At 37.8% G+C, this 19,828-nt stretch overlaps 1 protein-coding gene across 5 annotated transcripts in view; it reads right to left on the minus strand.

The window, feature by feature from the left end:
* Positions 1–19,828, minus strand: part of TENM3 (teneurin transmembrane protein 3) — a 583,022-nt gene that overhangs the window by 129,410 nt on the left and 433,784 nt on the right. For 3 of the 5 annotated variants that reach the window (XM_090138905.1, XM_090138904.1, XM_090138903.1), the window contains exons 7-8: positions 5,942–6,179; positions 374–466 (exon numbers count right to left, since the gene is read on the minus strand). In XM_090138905.1, the coding sequence (XP_089995031.1) occupies positions 374–466; positions 5,942–6,179 (331 nt within the window). The remainder of the gene's footprint in view (positions 1–373; positions 467–5,941; positions 6,180–19,828) is intronic. The other 2 variants (XM_090138907.1, XM_090138906.1) reach the window with 1 other exon arrangement.

A 19,828-nucleotide genomic window follows, 5' to 3' on the forward strand; every position in this document is an offset into this window, starting at 1 on the left:
AACATAAACATTTGCTAAATAGGAAGTTGTTACAAACTAAGGATCATATCAGACAAACGGAAAAGCATGCAAATAATCAGCTTCAGAATCAGGCAGGACAGAGAATGAATACAACCACCACTGTCCTTCTGTTTTCTTAAGTGAAAGTGACTACATTTGGCAGTCAAAATTTATTGACTTTCATTTACTATGAATCTATATGACAATTTTTTTTTAAGTATAATAAAAAAAACAACCAAAAAAGATATAGAGATAACAAAGTCTATTCTGGATGGGTTTTTTTTTGACCACTGCAAACAGGCTTTAGAAAAAATATCACATTTTGCCTTCTGTGGCAACAGTTAGCATCATGCAAATGCTTAGAGTCACATACCCATAACTGCTATCGTGATATGTTGGAGAAAACACATCCATCTCTATAACGTTGTCATGACCATTTGCAAGGACTGCTTGATTTCCTAATTCTCTACATACAAAGATACAAAAAGATGAAATTAGAGTGGCAATTTCAAATTAATGAATGGGAAGATCCCACAAAAAGAATTCACTAATTCTATTAAATAACTTTCTTTTCCCATGGACTGCATTTTGAATGCAGGACTTATCTGTCTTTTGGACTGTCCTTGGAGCTACATGCTGAGCACAGGGTTTATTACAAGGCTACTGTTAGGGGGACTTTGCCCTCTGGTGTTCTGCTACTTTTGTGGAAGACCTGGTATCAAATTTCTCGTTGCTACAGCAAGACAGGCTTTAGGACTAAGCAGTCAAAGTTGGAGGATGTTTACGTGAGGGGCTGGACCAGAGAGAAAGCACTGGAATAGAACAGCAAACAGAACAAATAAAATGCACAGCCAGCCAACATGCTGAGGGGCAGCTGACATTGAGTGGAGATCTCATGTTCTTCACATGGTGCCCCACAGCAGCACGGCAAGGAAAGGACACACCAAATATTAGCTCTCTCAGGGAATGGGTGAGAAATGAAAGTTTATCTACATGACTAGGCACTATTACTTCTGTAAGATGTATATTTATTACTCTTCTTAAACAACGAAAAGATTAGTTTTGGAATTCTTCCTAAACTTGCATCCATGCTTGCTTCAACAACTGCACCTCTTTGAATAGAGAAATGACTATCTCATGGAATTCTGTGCAAATAACACTGAAATCTGTCCTACAGTGCTTGCCTAGGACATGGGACAAAAGAGACAGCATGCTCAAATTGCAAGTCTTCGTGGTGACAGAATGGTATTCGTGTATCAGAAGGATGCCAGAGACATCAAGCAGAAATCTAAAGCAAGAGATTACTCACACTGTGGGGAGCTTATAAGCATATGGGGCCAGTGGGCTCAGATTCAAATACAGGTGCTTGGTAAGCATTGTGACTGTACAATAAATTTGTCACAAGGAAACAACTTTTTTTGTCCAACTTAAGACTTTGGAAATGATATAGTTGATTGTCCTGAATAACATTTCAAGTTTGTGTTATCTACTGTCTCCACAGTTATGCACCTAAGTGTTTAAAAATGCATTCATTCTCCCAGCAACCCAAGTAAAATGAAGAACCATTTTTTTCCTTTGCAGGTTGGCAATATGGCATGGCCAAAACAATACTCAAGGTCTTCAGATGAGCAGGACTTGAATTCCTTTCCCAAACGGTGCTTTTACTATGTAGTACTCATTTTCAATATAAATTACATCTTTAATCAAGTCCAAACGTGAAAACCTGCAAGACTTTCAGAATGAAACAATTTTGAATTTGATTAAGCTGGACACTGTTTCAGTGGGTAGAATGCATAAAACAGCTGCTTCGAGCAGAATTCAACTTCCAGCGCTACTGTGGTTCTGCAGAAAATCAATCAGGCTTTACACAAATTGATTTAAGGGTACCCGGGAAACTATGAAAACTCTTTCCCCACCTTAATCAATACTGAAAGTGTTGCTTCATTGGCAATCCACCCCAGTGAAGACAGGTGGTTGAGCACTCATCACACATTAGGAGCTTCTAAAATCTCTGCATGGTAAAATGAAGTTTGGATAAAGCTTGCAAAATGTTTCTGAAGCAGCAATACTGGAATTTGTTTTGGTTGTGTCACCTCTGAGGTAATCTAGTAATTTAACTTAATGCTTCAAAATGCTGAACAGTTTTCCAGTCATCAAGTATTTTTTCAGACTTTTCTATCTTCTCAGTAAAATTAGCAGAAAACTGAATACAGTAATGTCTCTACCTATTCAACTTTTAAGAATAAATTAGGGGTAAGAGAAAACTACGTGATATCAGTATGAACTGTGAGAAAACAACTTAGCTTCTTCAATAATTTGTATTAAACATTCTCAATTCATTATATAAAACAGCCTTCTTAACACTAGTTAGGTTACACAGCAAATCAAGCAAGAGAACACAAAGTTCACACACTGCTCAGCACAGGTTCTGACTAAATTTGGGTAAAGACTTATTCTCAGATTTTTATTTACTCTCAAATTTATTCCTGGGCTGGAATATGTAAATCTTTCCCCTGCTGACAATTCATCTTAGATATTCAGTCTAAAATTAATAAAATATTGCCTAAGAGATGATACTATCTTGATTTTATAAACAAATTGATGACATACTCTTCCCCTGCTCATTTGTAGCTTATGTAATTGATAGTACATCAGAAAAACTCAGCAAAGATTTAACAAAGAAAGCATCTAAAGAAGTGATTTATTAAGTATTCTTAAATCTCAGTTGTTTAGATTCTCCTAGAAAGCAAAGCCACGAAAATGTAAGTAATGATCTTGATGCTTGAGAGTGCATTATTAAATCTAAAGAATGTACGTATAGAATAATAGAAGTATAGAAGAATAGAAGTGCTAAATCTAAAGAATGCAGTACTAAATTTTAAAGACCAAGGTAAGAAAAACAAATACTAATATTTAATACTTAATTGTAATTTACAATATACAAGACCCCTAGCAACTATTCATGCATTTGCATGATTTTGGCTATCCAGCATATAATTCAAAGAACAAAATGTGAAGCCATTCAATATATTCCTGCTTTATATTCCTCTGCAAGTTACTATTGTTAACTGGTGCTGGTTTCCCTAGCTGAACCTAAATTGCAGCAAGTTGGGAAAGGCGCGAACAGTAAAGATCATTAAATGTCCAATGAAAATGTTCTGCAGACTGCAAGAAATCAGAAAAAAACAGCAGGAATTTTTTTTTTGTTGTTGTTTCCAAAAGTTGATTTTACATAGATTGCTCTGAAAGTAATTTCTCCTATTTATTTCCATGGAAACAACAACTGATACAAAAGAGCACAATAACACTACTTAACAGTACAAATTTTCACCTACAAAATGCCATTTTTCAACATAGTCACCACCACAAGGTATGCATTTTTTTTTTGCCAGTGATGCACAGGAGCCTGCATGCCACGCTCCTAACAATCCGCATTAATGGAGGTGATCTACTGTCACTACTGCCACTGCTGAAATGCACCACCTGCTACCTCACTGTGCTCACATCCAATGTTTGGTCTCCATATATGTTCAGAAAGTGTTAATGAATGCCAGTGGGTGCCATTTTTTCTGCACGGAGCAATTCAATTCCACCCCTTTGCTTCATATGCACTTCCTCTGCTGCCACCTGTCACACGGCAACAAAATGTAATGGAATACTGGTGGGAAGTTCAACCTCTACTGTCGTACCACCTACATGTCTCTGATTTTGCGGGCCAACATATTAAAATAGCAGGCATTACCTTTGGAGCAGTTCTCAGCCTCAGAAGAGAGAGGTCAGTTTTTGTTACTGCTGCATAAGTTTGCTGTCATTTAAAGATGGCATCAAAGATGCAAGAAGCACACATATAATTCAAGCTGTGGTTTCAAACTACCATAAAATTTTAAGGAAAAATTCTTTTTATATTTTACAAAATACTAGAATTTTGACTGGACTTTATTAATCTATCAGCTTACAGTTCATCCATTTACAAACTAACAGCAATGCTTTACACAGAAGTATTAACACTATGCAGAGCCAAATTGCAGCATATTCTATCAATATACAACTGAAAGCAACGTTATAGAATATATATCTTGAAAGTCACCCTTTTTACTACCACAAAATCATCGAGTCTGAAACCTCTCTCAGGTTCTGCAAATATATCCTTCTCACCTGCATGTACAAAAACATCCTATTCACTATCCAGCTATATGCAACAGCAAGCTGTATTTCATTTTTATGCCACCCATCATCAATATGAGCCTATAGAGAGAGAAAGATAGCTATGTATATATGCTGACATTCACATTCTGTAGCTCTAAATGACAGTCATCTAAGTAAGATAAAATAAGAAAAGCTGAGTATGGGCATAAGCTAAAATACTGCCAAGGATGAAATAAACTTTCTTTTAGGCTGAGAAATGGATGAAGGAAGAAACCTATCACAAAGTTGTTAATATAGCTGAAATTGAGACTAAGAATCACACTCAGTAGGGAACTTCAACCAAAAAGAGAAAAATCAATGACAAGTTCTTCACCTCAAGCTTTCCAACCAGGTGATACTATTAGAGAAACTACAGTAAAGCTGTGTCAGTTTTAATGTGAAACTTTCACATTTCAACTCAGGTACATGCATTCAAAACATGAACACTCAGACATCCTTAGCTTCTCATCAGGAACATTTAAAAGATTAAAAGTATCTCTTTGACAAAAAATACTTAATCCAGACTGGACGTGGTATTCTCATTCAAGTACATTTATAAAAACAGTGAAAATAGACATGGCAATGAAAGCAAATATCAAAGACCTTATCTGTCCACAGATGATTAACCAAGCATCCTGAAATCATCTACCATCTTAATGCTCTTTCCCACTACAAACTCTTGCTCTAAAAAATCCTGAACGTTTTCTCAATGTACTAAATTATGTGAATATGATGATGAAATCCCTTCAAAGGAATCCTGTTTCACAGTGCTGAAGCACCATAAGCAATGCAGTAGCATTTAGTTTTGTGGAACTAAACTATGCCCCAAACAAGAGTTGCTTGAAACGTCTGTAGGGACAAAACAACCTACAGAAAATCTTTAGGTCACATATGCTCTGATTTACTCAAAATCAGTTGGACTATTATTACTTCACTGCAAATCATGAGCTAAAAGAATTCAAAGAACGAACTAAAGGGATTTCATAAATATTTTCAAGAATTACTGTCAGCTTCAATATACTTGTAAATGTTCAGTCTGATGACTAAATTGGAATATTATGGCTTATGCTAATAAAAAATTAGTGCTGATTGACTGTTTCATGAGTATTAATTAATCACTGTAGGTAAATTCAGCTCTGTGCCAGTAAGCCCTATAATTCTTTTTTTTTTTTTTTTTTTAATAGATCATTCTGCATCTATAGAAGCACATGTCACCATTTATATTAGTTGCTCCCTTCCTAGAGCCAGCTATCAATTGTAAAAGACAAAAAAGAATGGGAACAAATTAATCATCATAGCAGAACGAAGCGATTCTTTGGTCTCATCAAACCCTAGATGAGTTTAGAAAACATCTGTCTCACATGGGTATTTCTTGAAAGCTACCAAGTACTCAAGTTAAAAAGCATTACTGAAAGTTCATTCACATCTGACACGTACAACAGCGTATATTTAACACAAAACATTTCTGGCAAGCAAAACAAGACATTTCTTCAAACAGTCAAAAGTCACAAATGATGAACAGGAATGAAAATGCTCGTCTGGAAAAACTAAGGTACTCTCCACATCCAATTACTGTGCCATAAACATCATTAGGGAAAAAAGTGGCATTGTGGACTCTGAAGGAAGGATAATAGTTCAGTACTGAAAAGTTTTCAGCATTATTTGCTGAATAAGGGGAAGAATTAGCTGCTGGCTATCTTTCAAGATAAATATTTTCTTTAGAAATGCCAGTCTGTAGTAGTACCTAAGTAATTACCTGCTTTCCAGTGGCGCATTACTGCCAAGGACCCAGCTGTCCTGCAGCTGGACTGACTCAGGTGTGGTTTGCAGCTCGGCGGGCAAAGCAGCCGGCGGGGCCGGACTCTGATTCCTCCTATTTGTCAGTGAGTTTCTGTTAAGTGAGGTGATGGATGGGTGATGCTGTGCTGAATGTTGCTTGTGAGAAGGTGGCAAAGGCTGCAGGGTCGACTGGCCTTGGTTATTTGGAGGTTGTTCTAAGAAGAAAGAAAATTAAAAGTTCGTTATACAGCGTCTCAGCAGTTGCTACATCCAAAGCAGAATGTGAAATTCAATATGATCCTATCGTCTAATATATTTGCATATTATTTTATTAGCAGACATTCAGTGACATTCTTGAAGAGAGACTTTACCCTTGATACACAAAGTTCTAATTAATATACAACAGATGGTAAAATTGCTTTTGGTTTTAATTTGTTTCAGGTTTTTTTTTTAAATCTGGTTTTATTAACACCTACGGAAAACAGCATCTGACAGATCCCCTAATGCGCCTTTAGATTTCAGCTTTTTTTTTTTTTTTTTTTTAAACAAACCAACCCTGAAATTAAATGGGTAATTTCAGTAGAACACAAAGGTTTTCGAAATGCATATAATCCCTGTAATTATTTAATGGAGTTTTTTAAGCTTTATTTAACTGCAATAAATTATTACAAGCTAGTTGCTAAACAGCAGTAGACTACTCTAGTTTAGTGCATTCCAAATAAGGCAGCTCTGCACTATGATCTGCTAATAGATGCTAAGTATTCTTTAGCAGAAGGTCACTCTGTGAAGCAGATGTTGCTTCATGGATATTTAACAGACTGAATCACATCTGATTACAACGTCAGAAGACTCATATACTTAATGACCGTCACATCCATTAGAACACACACACAACAGATTTTCCAATTTCACACTATGTAATAGAACTCCATTTTGGAGTATGTCACAGGTGATCAGAGAGCCAGGCGTCTAAGCAGCAGAGGAAATATTTTTTTTTTACTTAACCAAAGCACACAGCACCCATAAAGCTTGAAATCAAAGCCCACAGTCAAGTACCTCCAGCAACGTGAGGTTCTAACAATCTGTTCTGTGTAATCAGCAGGTAATAAATCATCAACTGAAGACAAACCTTGCCATATGACACAAGGAACACAAAAAAACCCATCAGGAACATAATTTGTAATCATTTAGGGATGACTGATGACACTTCAAAACATAACACTTAACAAGACGGAATTAAAATTGCCACCTATTATTTCCTGAAGTAATGCAGTAAAACATAGCAACATAAATGCAAGTTTTCAACAAAGTAGAAGGTAAAGGGCATGCACTTTGCTCACAGTGTAAACGCTTTCACATGACAGCAGGAAATAAGTTGTTTGATCCCCTATTCCAACTAGTTACGACCTCAAATTGTTACCAAACCAATAATACAGCTGTACAGAAAGCACAGAAAGTAACTTTGTTCAAGCAGATATTTCCAGTAACTCACGGGTGACTATTATAAAAATACCTTACAGCAAGTAATCTCTCATGCTGCGAATAGAAGTTTTAAGAAGGATAAGGAATAGACACGCTGAACTTAAACAGAAAGCACAGCCTTTGGAATCACTCCTTTTCCAGGAAGCCCGCTCTCCTTTCCAGCTTTCCTCTGTAATCCATGTGATGTTTGTCATGAACAACAGCAGTGCCTGACCCTGTCACAGAGATCATTTACTCAGCCAATGAAGTTTTCAACACCAGAACACTAACACAGTCGCAAAACATGCTCAACTGAGAAGGATACAACTGATCAGCTTTGTCATTACCCAAACTGACACAATGGGTGTCACTGCACAGGTCTGAATCCCACATTTCAATAGACCAGTTAAAGGGTAATGTAATAGACCAAAGCTTAGCAGAAGTTTTTTGGCCCAAGCCTACTTAAGATTTGATCGCATTTATATTGCAATCTATTTATCTGCTGGTGAAAGATTAACTGTCCTTATCTTAGCTATAAATACATAGGAGCACGTGTGTAATATAGAGGATAAATAAATATATAGAAGTACACATTTGTAAAAAGAGGCATGTACTTGTGTAACTTTATGTTCATATAAAGGATTAATTACAAGACAGAAGAAAAACACAAGTGAAATGAAATCCTTCTCATTTGTTTACTTTCAATCATAGAAACTAATTAAGGGAAATGGTCCCAACTTCTCTTTGTTATTCCTCTTTTTGACCCTCTTACTCGCCAAGCCTTGTTGAAAAGCACTACCAGGACTTCCCCTGTCCAGCTCCTACTATGCAGATTGTTTTCTGGCATTCCTCTTTTTGATACCTCATCTCATTTAAAATCCCAGCTGAAAAATGACTCTTAATCTGTCTCACTACAATTTAGCACTGAAGACCTAGCAACACCTTCTGCTCAAAAGGAAGCAAAACTAAATTTACTCCACAGAAGAGTATAAGCAAGAGGGTGGCCACACGCAGAGTATCACAGATAGACCTTCCCCCTGCTATTAGGAAGGAGCGGACAGGTTAAGAGTTATTTATGACCTTTCTGAAGAAATATTTAGCTGTAGAAAGTACACAGATTACATGTTGGAAGACTCAGGCTGTGTTCCTCAGGCCTCTGTTTGGGGTTATGATTATTTCCCCCAGACACTTACTATGAATCTACAAAGCCCTTCTGCTTTATAACATATAAACATTTCTGACGCTGAAATTACAATGCGGTATATAAAATAAATTAGGAGTTTGGGGGATGGGCTAGTAACCATAAGGCGCAGGCTAGACGCCAACAAGAAGAGCTTAGCAAGTGCTTCTTTGCGAAGACCACAAGACCTGGAAAGTGCTGTCTCGCTCCATAGGATGCTGCTAGGTGACATTTTCTAGTGTCTGAGGGCAAGTTCAATTGGCAGGATATCTTGAGCCTACACAGAATCAGAAACGCCAGCAGAATTTGCAATGATGTATGCTTCTTCTAATTGTATAAGAGGCACAGGCAGAATTGAGCCTAACAAGGTTAGATTTTCCTGTAAGTCAATAGAGCTACAATCTATATTCCTCTGAATTTCCTCAGTCCTGTGTTGTCAATCTGAATGAGAGATCACTGAGGACTGCTCTTTCGATCTTCTCTTCCACTTGCCAGATTTCCTGAATCCACCATTTTTATTTCATCACTGCACTATTTCTAACAGATATGTCAATCTTACTGATGTCTAAGGAAGAGACAAGCATCACACCAGTCCCTCGCCTGAGCCAGGTTCCCTTTTGTTATGCTCCTCTTCTATGGAGTTAATAGCTAAAGAACTGCTTTCAGCATTATTGCAGCTTTTATACAAAGCCACTAGGGTTTTACATAGTAACTAAGCCTCTCAACGTCACTGTGATGTTTATGAAAATATTCTCAATGTACTTGCAGGGAAACTGAGGCTTAGATGTTGAGTGGTTCTTTCAGGTCTCCTGAGAAACCAGTACAGCACACTGAAAAGAGCTGGATTTTTGCTTATTATAATTAAATTAGAGAATTGATAAAGACAGTGGGAGTTTCATGGGTTAGATGCATGTCTTCTGAGCTCTACAGCATCAGTGACCGGCAAAAATACTTCTGCACATGCTATAATGGTCAGTATGGAGACCCATCAACTCCATCTTCCTCTCTACTAGTCAGCATGTTAGAAAACATGAATTCTAAAGAGAAACCTTCTCCTGGTTAGGGGAAAAACAGGAAGTACGAGGACTTGGCCAGGCCCTCACTTACTAGGGATTGCCTTCTCAGTGTCAGGAAGAAGAAAGAGCATTCATATCTGTTAAATCACAGTTGTGCTGAAATACTTCAAAGGTATTGCAGAAAGTTACAGTTGCTTTGCTTTAAACTGGATTTTAAATGCTATCTCCACTGACTTAATCTCAATGGGAATGGCTGGTTTACTCCAAAACTAAGCAAGTATAGGTAATGGTGGGTTTCTGTCTGAAAACGCTAAGTTTTAATTAGAACTTTCTTGTTCTGTCTGGACTTTAACGACTGTAAAGCAACCCCATTCATCTTCCAGAGATTTCTGCAGAAAGAAGCAAATGTAAATTGGCCCAGCAATCAGCTTGTGCATTCAAGTTGTCCAGGTACTACCAAAAAACCCGCTGATTTTTAAGGCACTTGCAGCATAAGGTAACATCAGATCATTATGCTTGTCAACATACGTACAGAACTCAGAGAAATCATAAGAAATTCAGTGGAAAGCTGTCTTACTACAGTTGTATGAATTTTTCAAAACATATTAAAATTGTTATTTACCCTTGGGAGCGACTCTGAAGCAAAGCAGCCATTTCTATTGTAGAAGTAAATTATACGCACTCACCAGCCTTTCTCAATAACTTTTTCTCTTTTCTTTTCCAAAAAGTAATTTACATTTCATTAATTTTATTATTTAATTGCTACTGAATTCAAACAGCACACAAAAGAACATAGAAGAATGCCTGTGCAAAAGTAAAAAGGAGGGAGAGAGAGAGAGGCATTTCAAGTATCTACTGCCATTTGGAGGAGAGGGGTTAATTCAGAAAGAGAAAAGCAGACTAAGGCTTCAAGAAAAAGTAATTTGTTGCACATTTAATGTGCTAGCCTTTCTGTAACAGACAGATCACTGAGACCTGTCAGCCAGCTACTCATCCAGGAAAAAAAAAGAGGTGATTTCCATTTGATAAGGATGAGGATTGTTAACAGTGTATAATTAACATTAACTCTGAGTTTCCATGACAAACAGAAAAGCAAAGACATCCATTACGATATAAACATTTCAAATGTGAACTGAATGTAATTGAGTATCTATGTCTGTGAGAATGCCAACTCTTTCTAATAAGCTTTCTCCTTCTCTCCTCTCCTTTTAGGAGAACATATACCCACAATACACACTAAGTAAATAGCTGGACTAGAGTGAATGCCCTAGAAAACTGGTAAAGAAGAAAGATAATCTTTTATTTCCAGGTCACTGGCCACAGGTTTGCTAGCTGCTGATTGCAAGCAATCAGAAGTAATTTCCTCAAAGAAAAAAAACAAAAAAAAAACAAACCCATAACAACAACAAAAAAACAACCCAATGCTTTGTTGTACTCAGAATTTGCCTAATTGGCACATGGATATATCTCCCAAAGTACTATAAACAGAAGCAAGATTTACCTTAGGAATCCCCACAAACAGAAGAGTGTGGGTGTTGCAGCTGCAGTGTTCCTAGAGCTCCCAGAGGCAGGAATTCCCTGCTGTTGGAAGGGGACAACGAGGTCCCTCCTGCACCGCTCCTACAAGGTACCAAACCACTCTCTGCAGAGCTCTTTTTTCTAGAAGTACCCTTTTGTGAGAAAGCCTGTTTCACTAATGAAACAAAAATAGAAGTTTAGAGAAAAATGGACTATTTAAGAGCTCATTTGCAATTAAGCAGATCTGTTCTTTTCAAGGAATTGCTGCTTCCATGTACTTTTACTAGCAGGGCATGCAAGAGCCAGTTACTTTTCTGGTCATTTGCTACAAGCTAGAGCAGCAACCCAAGGTTATCCACCGTATGCAGTCATTTTGCGGTTAATCACAAGTATTTGTTTATTTATTCTTATTGATGTCCAAATGGGCTTTGCCCTGCCAACTGTTTAAGAAGCCAAGCCAAGCCATAGACTGAAGCAAGGAATGAGGTGACACAGAGCCAGCCACCACACAGAGCCCTTTCGTTTTGCTGTGCCATCAGCCTGCACTATCCTTTCCTGCTTCTGTGACAATTAATGGACACAAATGAAAACAGCATTAACTCACCACCGCTGCTCACCTCTTGAAGCACTCTTTTCTGTACTAGCTCCACGTTGACAAGAATGTGAAGAAGAGACAGGGACACTTTGATCAAGATATGCATCTGTATCTTGTGTGCGAGTGTGTATACCATTATAAGATCGGAAAAAATCATACAAGTTGGTTGATCAAAGCAGGCCAATGTTTGTCTCCCCGTCAGTACATTGCCTGTAGGGTCTGACAACCTGTCAGGCTACCTGGGAATGAGAAACTACCAGCAAATCCAACTGTAGGATGTGCTCACAAAGACTGCATTGCCTTCTTTCTGCATCATAAGCTTGAAAGAAATGAAGAAAACCTGAATGCTGTTATGCACATAACACATTTTTTTTTTTAAAACCTAAGCATTATTTTACTCCTTGAAAAGAAATAAAGATTTCTTCTGTAAAAGGAAGGACTTCCTTGACTGCAGAGAAACTTGAACAGTCTCACGGTGCACATGTGTTAAGTATCCACCAGATGACAAGAGGAGTACAGGAGGCTCCCTGAAGAGTGGTAGGACAGTCTTGAAAACACAGTACTGATATTTCCAACCACAAAATGTGCTGATAATTTCCCATACCATGTAAGAATTTGTCTTTTACCACTTAAATGTACCCTGGAAAACAGAAATATATTCTGCTTATAAAGCATAAAAATGCAGTCTTTAGGAAAGGAAGAAAAATATTTTTGCCACTCTCTTTCAGCTGAATTATTCTGACATGCTATCTGCAGGAATGCTACTTCAGGTTACAGGTACACCTATAATTTTGTCTTTCCACTTTGCATCCATTTAGCAAAATGCTTCCCTTCAACAACTTCCAACTGATATTACCACAATCCCCTAACTTTCAGAATTCAGTTCTCTGTAATGTTTCAGAAATCTTATTGTAGCAAAGAGAAGCCTTCAGTTTTCAACAATCTTCTCAATAACTATGAAGTATCTTTTCTCAAAAATGTGAAGTTTATGAAATGAACTTTAAGCTTACTTAGAAGAGAGATTTTTCTTTCTTGATATTTTTAGAATAAACAAGCTGAAAAGCTATCTACCATATACGATGTGACCCTGAGAAAATAGATAAAATAAGTTTCTATTTCATGGCATTTACTTTGAAAATCTGATTAAGATAGATGTCTCTAAGTCCATAATTCTTCAATGTCATGTTGTCATAGTTCCCATCAGCAAGATGCTTTAAAGGCTTTCGATTAATACTGCATGCCAGAACTGAAATTACATCCTTTGTCGTTTAGTTCTTAATGGTGCAAGTGATATCTATCAAGCAGTGTTTTATGAAGCATGTGTGATTTTTATTAGAGGCTGTTTTCACAAATCTTTTTCAGGTTTCATAAAGACTGTTCACGGTTCACAACCAACATGCCCCGCATACAAGATCATGTACTCATACTCTCAAATGCAGAATGTTTTGTTTTTTTTTTTTGGTGAGGTTTATCAATTAAAAAAGAAAACAACCCTCTTCCTTAAGTCTGTATAAAATCATCTTAATTGACAATGTAAAAACATTAGTGTAGAACTAGAAAACTAGATAGTAAAAATAAATGAATATAATCTTGTATTATTTTCTGAAGTAACAAGTTAAGTTCACAAATTCATATGGCTGCCTTAATTTTTAAAATGAAAGTGACAGTTAAATCAGAACATGCATCATGCTCTCATGTTCCAACTATGACAGTTTTTTTTTCTTTTTTTTCAGCCTTCACCTCTGTAAAAGGAGATGCATATAACTACAGTTTCTTCAATTAACTGGAAACCAGATAGTTGAGAAAGAATCATTGAGTTTGTTGTTTACATCGGCCTCCGATCAACATTTTAAATGAAAATGTGCAAAAATCAAGAAAGCTTGTACCATAGAGGACAGAATGCATTTTTCCAATATTTTTGACCAAAGTCATGAAGAACTTTCTCTTAATACCTGACAGAGTACAGCAACTGCACTGCAGGAAGAAACACTGCCCATTGAGAAGAAAGAAGGCATTTCTTACACAGATGACGGTGAAAAAGAAAATCTGAGGATTTATTTCTGAAAGGTTTATTAAATGTTGTTTCTACTCTCGGTTGTTCATGGTGGGAAGTGAACCAGCTTACTTTTAGAACATTTTTTTCCATTAGCTGGAATCGATTCTCAAAGCATTCCAGCAAATCCACATCCAGCCTGCAAGTACCTATTAACCCTCTCAATACACACAACGTGCAGTCAGTATTGTGTCAAGCAATAACTGGTTAATTTACATACCGCAAAATTGCATGCCTTCTTGTCCATAGCACCAGAAGAGACTGGTTAACAAACAGTAATTACAAAAGCATAATGTGGTATAAGGGCTCGGATGAGCAGAACAAAATAACCCACAAGAAGGAAAAAGTGATGATGATGCTCTCATCCACAAGGCAAACATTTTAAGTAACAAAATACAAAACTTTGCAGGTTTTTGATTGAGTTGAGGATAGTTTAGTCACCTTATTAAAGCTTGAAACAGAGATAAATATTTCAGCGTCACTGAAAAGAGCCGCAGTGAAATGAGTTCAGCAAACAACCTTCCTAATAGTAGTCTCTTTATCCCCAAAGGGGTTTATGAAGCAAGACGAAAAAAGAAAAGTACAGAAATGCAGTTAAAATATAATTGAAATTTAACCTGCTGGGTTAATACACTTAAGATCTTGCTTTAGAAGAAAAAAGAAGAAAATAACATAAACCGCGAGATGGTAACCGCACACAGAGAATGAGCTAGAAGCAAAAGCATACCTTGCACTCCCTGCTGTCACAGCACGTGAGCACCCTCTAGCCTCATGCCAAGCTAACCCATACAGAGGCTACCAGGGATGCTAACAGATGCTATTTCTGTAATCTTAGTAGGACCAGAGGTCTGTGAAACAAAGCATAACCCCAAAAATAGAAAATTGTTGTTGACAAATTTCCATCAATTTATCCGAGGAACAAAACAGGAGCAAATGCTATCAGATGGTGTAAAATGACAAAGTTCCTCCACTTGAGACGCCAAAATGAAATTCAGCTAATGCTATGCAGTGATTCTAAACATAACAATGAAACCTTCAGTGGTACGCTACTGGCTTTGCTTCCCCACAGCAGGATTTGGATCTTGCTGGAAGCCCTGTATTTTGCAGCTATGTCCAGAGTTCTCGCTTAAAAACCACACTTGTCTCTACTCAGGATATAGTTTTCAGCATATGCAATCAGAACCTCCTACTTCCTTTTTTTGGAACTAGGAGTAAAAAGTTAGGCAATCATTGCTAACTTCAGATAGTGTTCACTGGTAACTCAAGAAAAACAGTGATGCAATGTGCTTCAAGCTCACAAATTGAAGGCTAGCTTTTTAACCACAGAATTCAAGTTTTCGCTGAAAGAACAAAACACAAAACAAAAATTGGTGATTCCTGAGTACAGATAAAAGACCACGAGGGAAAGGAAAAATCACCTATCTGAGCTGCTGAATGGAGACTGGAATTCATCTGAATAATCTTTGAGAACACAGCCCCTGAACTGCTTGTAAAACAGAGGTAAAACAAGGTGGGCTATCACATTCCCTGCTGCGCTCATCCAGCGCCGTCACGTTTACTCCAAATACAGATGGCACGCTGAAATTTGACTGCACTAATTGTGAACTATACATAAATGATACCAAAATTACCATGCTCCAACTGTAAGTTGAGTAAGTTCTATAATCCTGATTCAGGCAAAATGACAGGGTGTTAATATATGTGCTCATTGTGTAACACGTTCAACTGAAGTGAGGTAAGGATTGCAAGGCTTGATGTATGACTTCTTAATAGATTTCCTAGCATTTTCAAGTGTTAGATAATTTTGGCTCCCCTCCAAAATCACTAATCCAAAATGAGCTATGACTGTATGTTTTTCTTTGTCTTCCTATTTTATTTCTTAACACTTCCAAGAAAAACAATTTGCCAAAGCTGTTTTACTTTAGAAGCTCAGTTACTACTGGATAGGTTAAACAAAACCCACAACCTTCATGAACTTCAACCTAAAAAACACACCGCGTAATGCTTACAGCGGATAAAACTTGTGCTGAAAAAGCTGCCCTTCCTCCCAATAAATAAAATAGCATTTAAAGGCTCTTTTACTACTTACTCAATCTTTTACTGATAAATGTCTGACATCCATGAAGGAGCAAATCACCAGACCTCCTCAATTCCGAGAGCCAGGGGGAAAATTCTTCTCTAATTAAGTCTACTGCAGGTTGTTTTTTTTGTATTTTTTTGTCATTGACTTGCTAAGGTCAATGGCACTTGTTGAACATTCTGTAAATTTACAAATCCAAAAGTAGTTTGAAAGACCCTCCAATTGGTTTATTACCAGCGATGAAATTCTTGACCAATTTCTGCATGCTCAATTTGGCCCGGGAACATAGGCCTGCACTAATAAAGCCTGTGAAAGATAAGCAAGGAACGGGACAACACAATAGAAAACTTGTAAGCACAACTAGATTTCATCAGATTTGAATTAAACTCAGATAAGAGGGAATCATGTTTTGCTTCGGAGGAAATGAAAGAGGAACTGGGGCAGTTAGGTGAAAAGGAAACCATCTGGAAAAACTGGTAGCACTGCACTGAAAAGAGGTTGAATGACTACTACACAGAGTAGAGGCAAAAGTGAATAACTAAGAGCAAAAATTCTAAGAAAAATGAGAGCAGATGATTTGAATGGAAAATCGTAACAACCAAACTTCTATTAGAAAAGTAGAAGTGATATCCTTTAAAAAAAAAAGTTTAATCCTGGCCACCTGATTTGAAGAGAGAAAGTCTCGCAGACTACAGCTTGAGCCTAAGAGCAAGACAAAAATAAAGCAGTAGGAAAGCAGACGAATTTTTGTCTGCAGATCAATTAACTGACCGCTCTGCTATCAAGTAGATGCAATATGTGGATCATGAAATGAAGGAAAATAATAGAGAACCAGGCTTCCAAAATAGCTTTTAAGTACTTTATTTCTCCTAATAGTGTCAGAAAAGAGAAATGTATGAGGGGGAGGATTCCATATGAGCACACAGAGGATCTATTGTTCTCTAATGACTTTAAATAAGCTTTTTAGGCTTATGCATGAATTAGAATTTTTGCTCTTCTTCCGTATGTTAAAAAAAAGGACAAAAACACTTTTGATTTTAATATTTTCAATTCTAATGGCAATCAAGACTAGTTAAGTATCAATCAAAAGAACAAATTCATTAAAAAAAGATCCACTAAAAGATGTTCTGTTTTTTCCAGTACAGCTGCTTCCCTCTTCAGAAGGAAGACAGTTATTAACCCTCAAATCAAACATAAACTTTGAATTTATGAGTTGAAATAAACCCTACCTTTCAGTCTGATTGTCTCAGTTCATGTAACTTATTGACAAAACTCTTCCGTATCTAAAACTGAATTCACTGTGAAAATTTCAGAGGTATATGTGGACACAGAGTGATTCAACTTTAAGCTTGCATGCATCCACTATTTTTTTTTTCAAATGCTGTGAAGGACAGCTCTATGTTGAGCAGCTTAAACAGACCATACAATAACTAATAATAAGCAGTTCTGTCTAATGATGGACAAAAATATAGGGGAAAATTCCCCCAACTTCTCTTTTAGAAACATAGACAAATTTTTTTTCCCTCTTACACTCAGGTTCCAAGCATATTTTCATGAACAAAAATAGGTTTCACTTTCTCCTGTTCATCTTTCCATTCTGTTCTGCTTCCAGCAGGTGATCTTTCAAATCAGTTTCTAGCTAAATTTTACAGCTTATTGTCTGAGCCAAGCTTCCTAAAAAAAAAACATGGCTGATTCATGTCCATGTAAGCTCTTCCTTTTAATAAAACTGCTGTACTTCTGGGATAGACACTGACAGAACAGATAAAAGCTAGAGAGCTCACAACTACAGCTTTTGATTTAAGCATACTCGTGAAGATGCAAAAAGAGAAAAGCTGAAGTAAATGTTACTGAAGCAATGGCAAAAGTAAATAAGTAAGCACAAAGTAAATCACTACCATGATACAGTGAAAAGCGACATGTTTCCCTGTACACAGGCAGAGAATGGCAGAGAATGCAAGTTACACTCCCTGATGCTCCTGCCCTCCAGGCAATTGCAGCAGCAAGAAAGAGGTTGCTGTTGCTTCTGGGGTAAGCAGTAGTGAAATAAAATCATTTGTTACAATTCAATGTTCTCCTGAAAGAATTATGAATTCAGCACTACCCATCAGTTCCTAAAAAAAATAATTCCAACATTAACAAAAAAAGATTGATCTGAAACTTCCTAACAGTAACCTAAATTCTACACAAACAGAATTGAGTTTCAAATTATTTAATTTGCACCAAGTGTGTAAACTCCCTTTATACCTAACAGCTGTCACTCCGCCAGCAACAAATTTGGCAGAAGCACTTCTTGGTAGGCAGACTGAGCACTTTAAAGACAGCTTGCTCTCCGCGTAATGCTGCAGATGTACAAAGGAAGTTATACCACAGCTGAGGGGGCCAGAGAGCACGCACACCGGGAGCCATGGGAGATGTAGAAGCCTGGAATCCCTGGCAGCCTGCTTCCTTTTAGTCGCAGGGAAACACCCCGCTATTTCTAGCGTAATTACACCCCCTCCCCCTGAGCACATTTCCCTGCTCTGTCTGGTGGCTGAGCTATCCATGGGAACATGTCTTGCTTTTTGTCTTCTGCTCTAACCCCGGCGGTGATGACAAGCAAGCAGCATGTGGGGGTGGCATGCGATTAGGGGGGAAACAGATGGTCGCGGGCTGAGGAGTCTGATATTTAACACGCTTTTCTAACTACCACTGGGGGCTAAAAACAAACATTTCAGGAGGGGGAATTGTCTCATATAGTATTGCAGCAGAGTAAGGCAGGAAATCTCTTTTTATGTCCCTGGCACAGCTCATCGCTTACTGTGGGATCGCAGGCAGGAGAGATCCTTTGCACAGCCTGCGCTCTGGTTGCCCAAACTCCTCTGCAGTACTGGCTGAGGTGCAGGGGCTGCAGCCACCAGTGGGGCATCCAATGGCTCTTGGCTGAGCCTGGAATAAAAGATGCTCTAGTGATGGAGGTCGAAGAGAATAAAGGCTCTGCAATGGGCTCTCACAAAGCACACAGAGGCCACAGTTTATGCAGAAAGGAGGAGCAAAGGGTTTTTTGGTGCTCTGCTGAGGGGCCATCCCAAAGCAGGGAACGGAAGGGGATCTTCAAAGAGCCGATGCTTTGATACCAGTCAAGTTACCTTCACTTCCCCATAAAGAGAGCCCAAGGATAGCAAGGCACACGCAACTCATCCCACCTGCTCCCTGCAGAGCTCCCGGCACCACGCAGGGAGGGTGAGAGCTGTACATGCACACCCTTCCCCACAGCGCAAGGTTTCACAGGTTACATGCTGTGTTACAGAACGATCTGTCTTCTAGAAAGAGAAAGTAACATCATGAATGAGGTAACATCTTCAGGAACAGCTACTGGGCTGCTTTAGAGTCTCAGGTGAATTAGATCTGTTAGAAAGATTCACACTTTAGAAATGCACATGTAGAGAAAGCAAACAAACAAACAGTGAAGAATTTAAGATGCATAACCGCAAAAATTACTTCAGAAGTAAATGCTTTTAAAAGCTGCAAACATGGACAATTAATAGCATTCTTGAAAGCTGAAAGTCTAAATAGCTGTCAGCAGCTCCACCAGCAAGTGTATGTTATTTACAACAGCAAAGGAGACAGATTATCAACATAACAGAAACACTGATTAATTGTGTAGCCTCAACTTGCAAGAAAAGCGGTGTAAAGCTCTGTGTGAATAGCAGTTTTTAAATAGGTACTTTTTAGCTCCAAGCTTTCTTCCGTCTTTGACTCACACATTTAAAATAGTTATTACCACTTAATAATAACCATTGAATCAAATTGCCCTGTTAATTTTCAGAACTTCAGAAATTAAGAACCTGACTTCACACAAAGCCTGAAAAAGATTTTTCCAAGATCTAAATACCAAGGAGATACCTACCAGATGCTGCAGGCTGTTGTAGACTTGGCTGCAACACTTGCAAAAGAAGGTGCCTGAATACATGATCTTTCC

Source organism: Phasianus colchicus, chromosome 4, assembly GCF_987193195.1.
Source record: "Phasianus colchicus chromosome 4, bPhaCol1.hap1.1, whole genome shotgun sequence".
In the NCBI taxonomy this organism is placed as follows: domain Eukaryota; kingdom Metazoa; phylum Chordata; class Aves; order Galliformes; family Phasianidae; genus Phasianus; species Phasianus colchicus.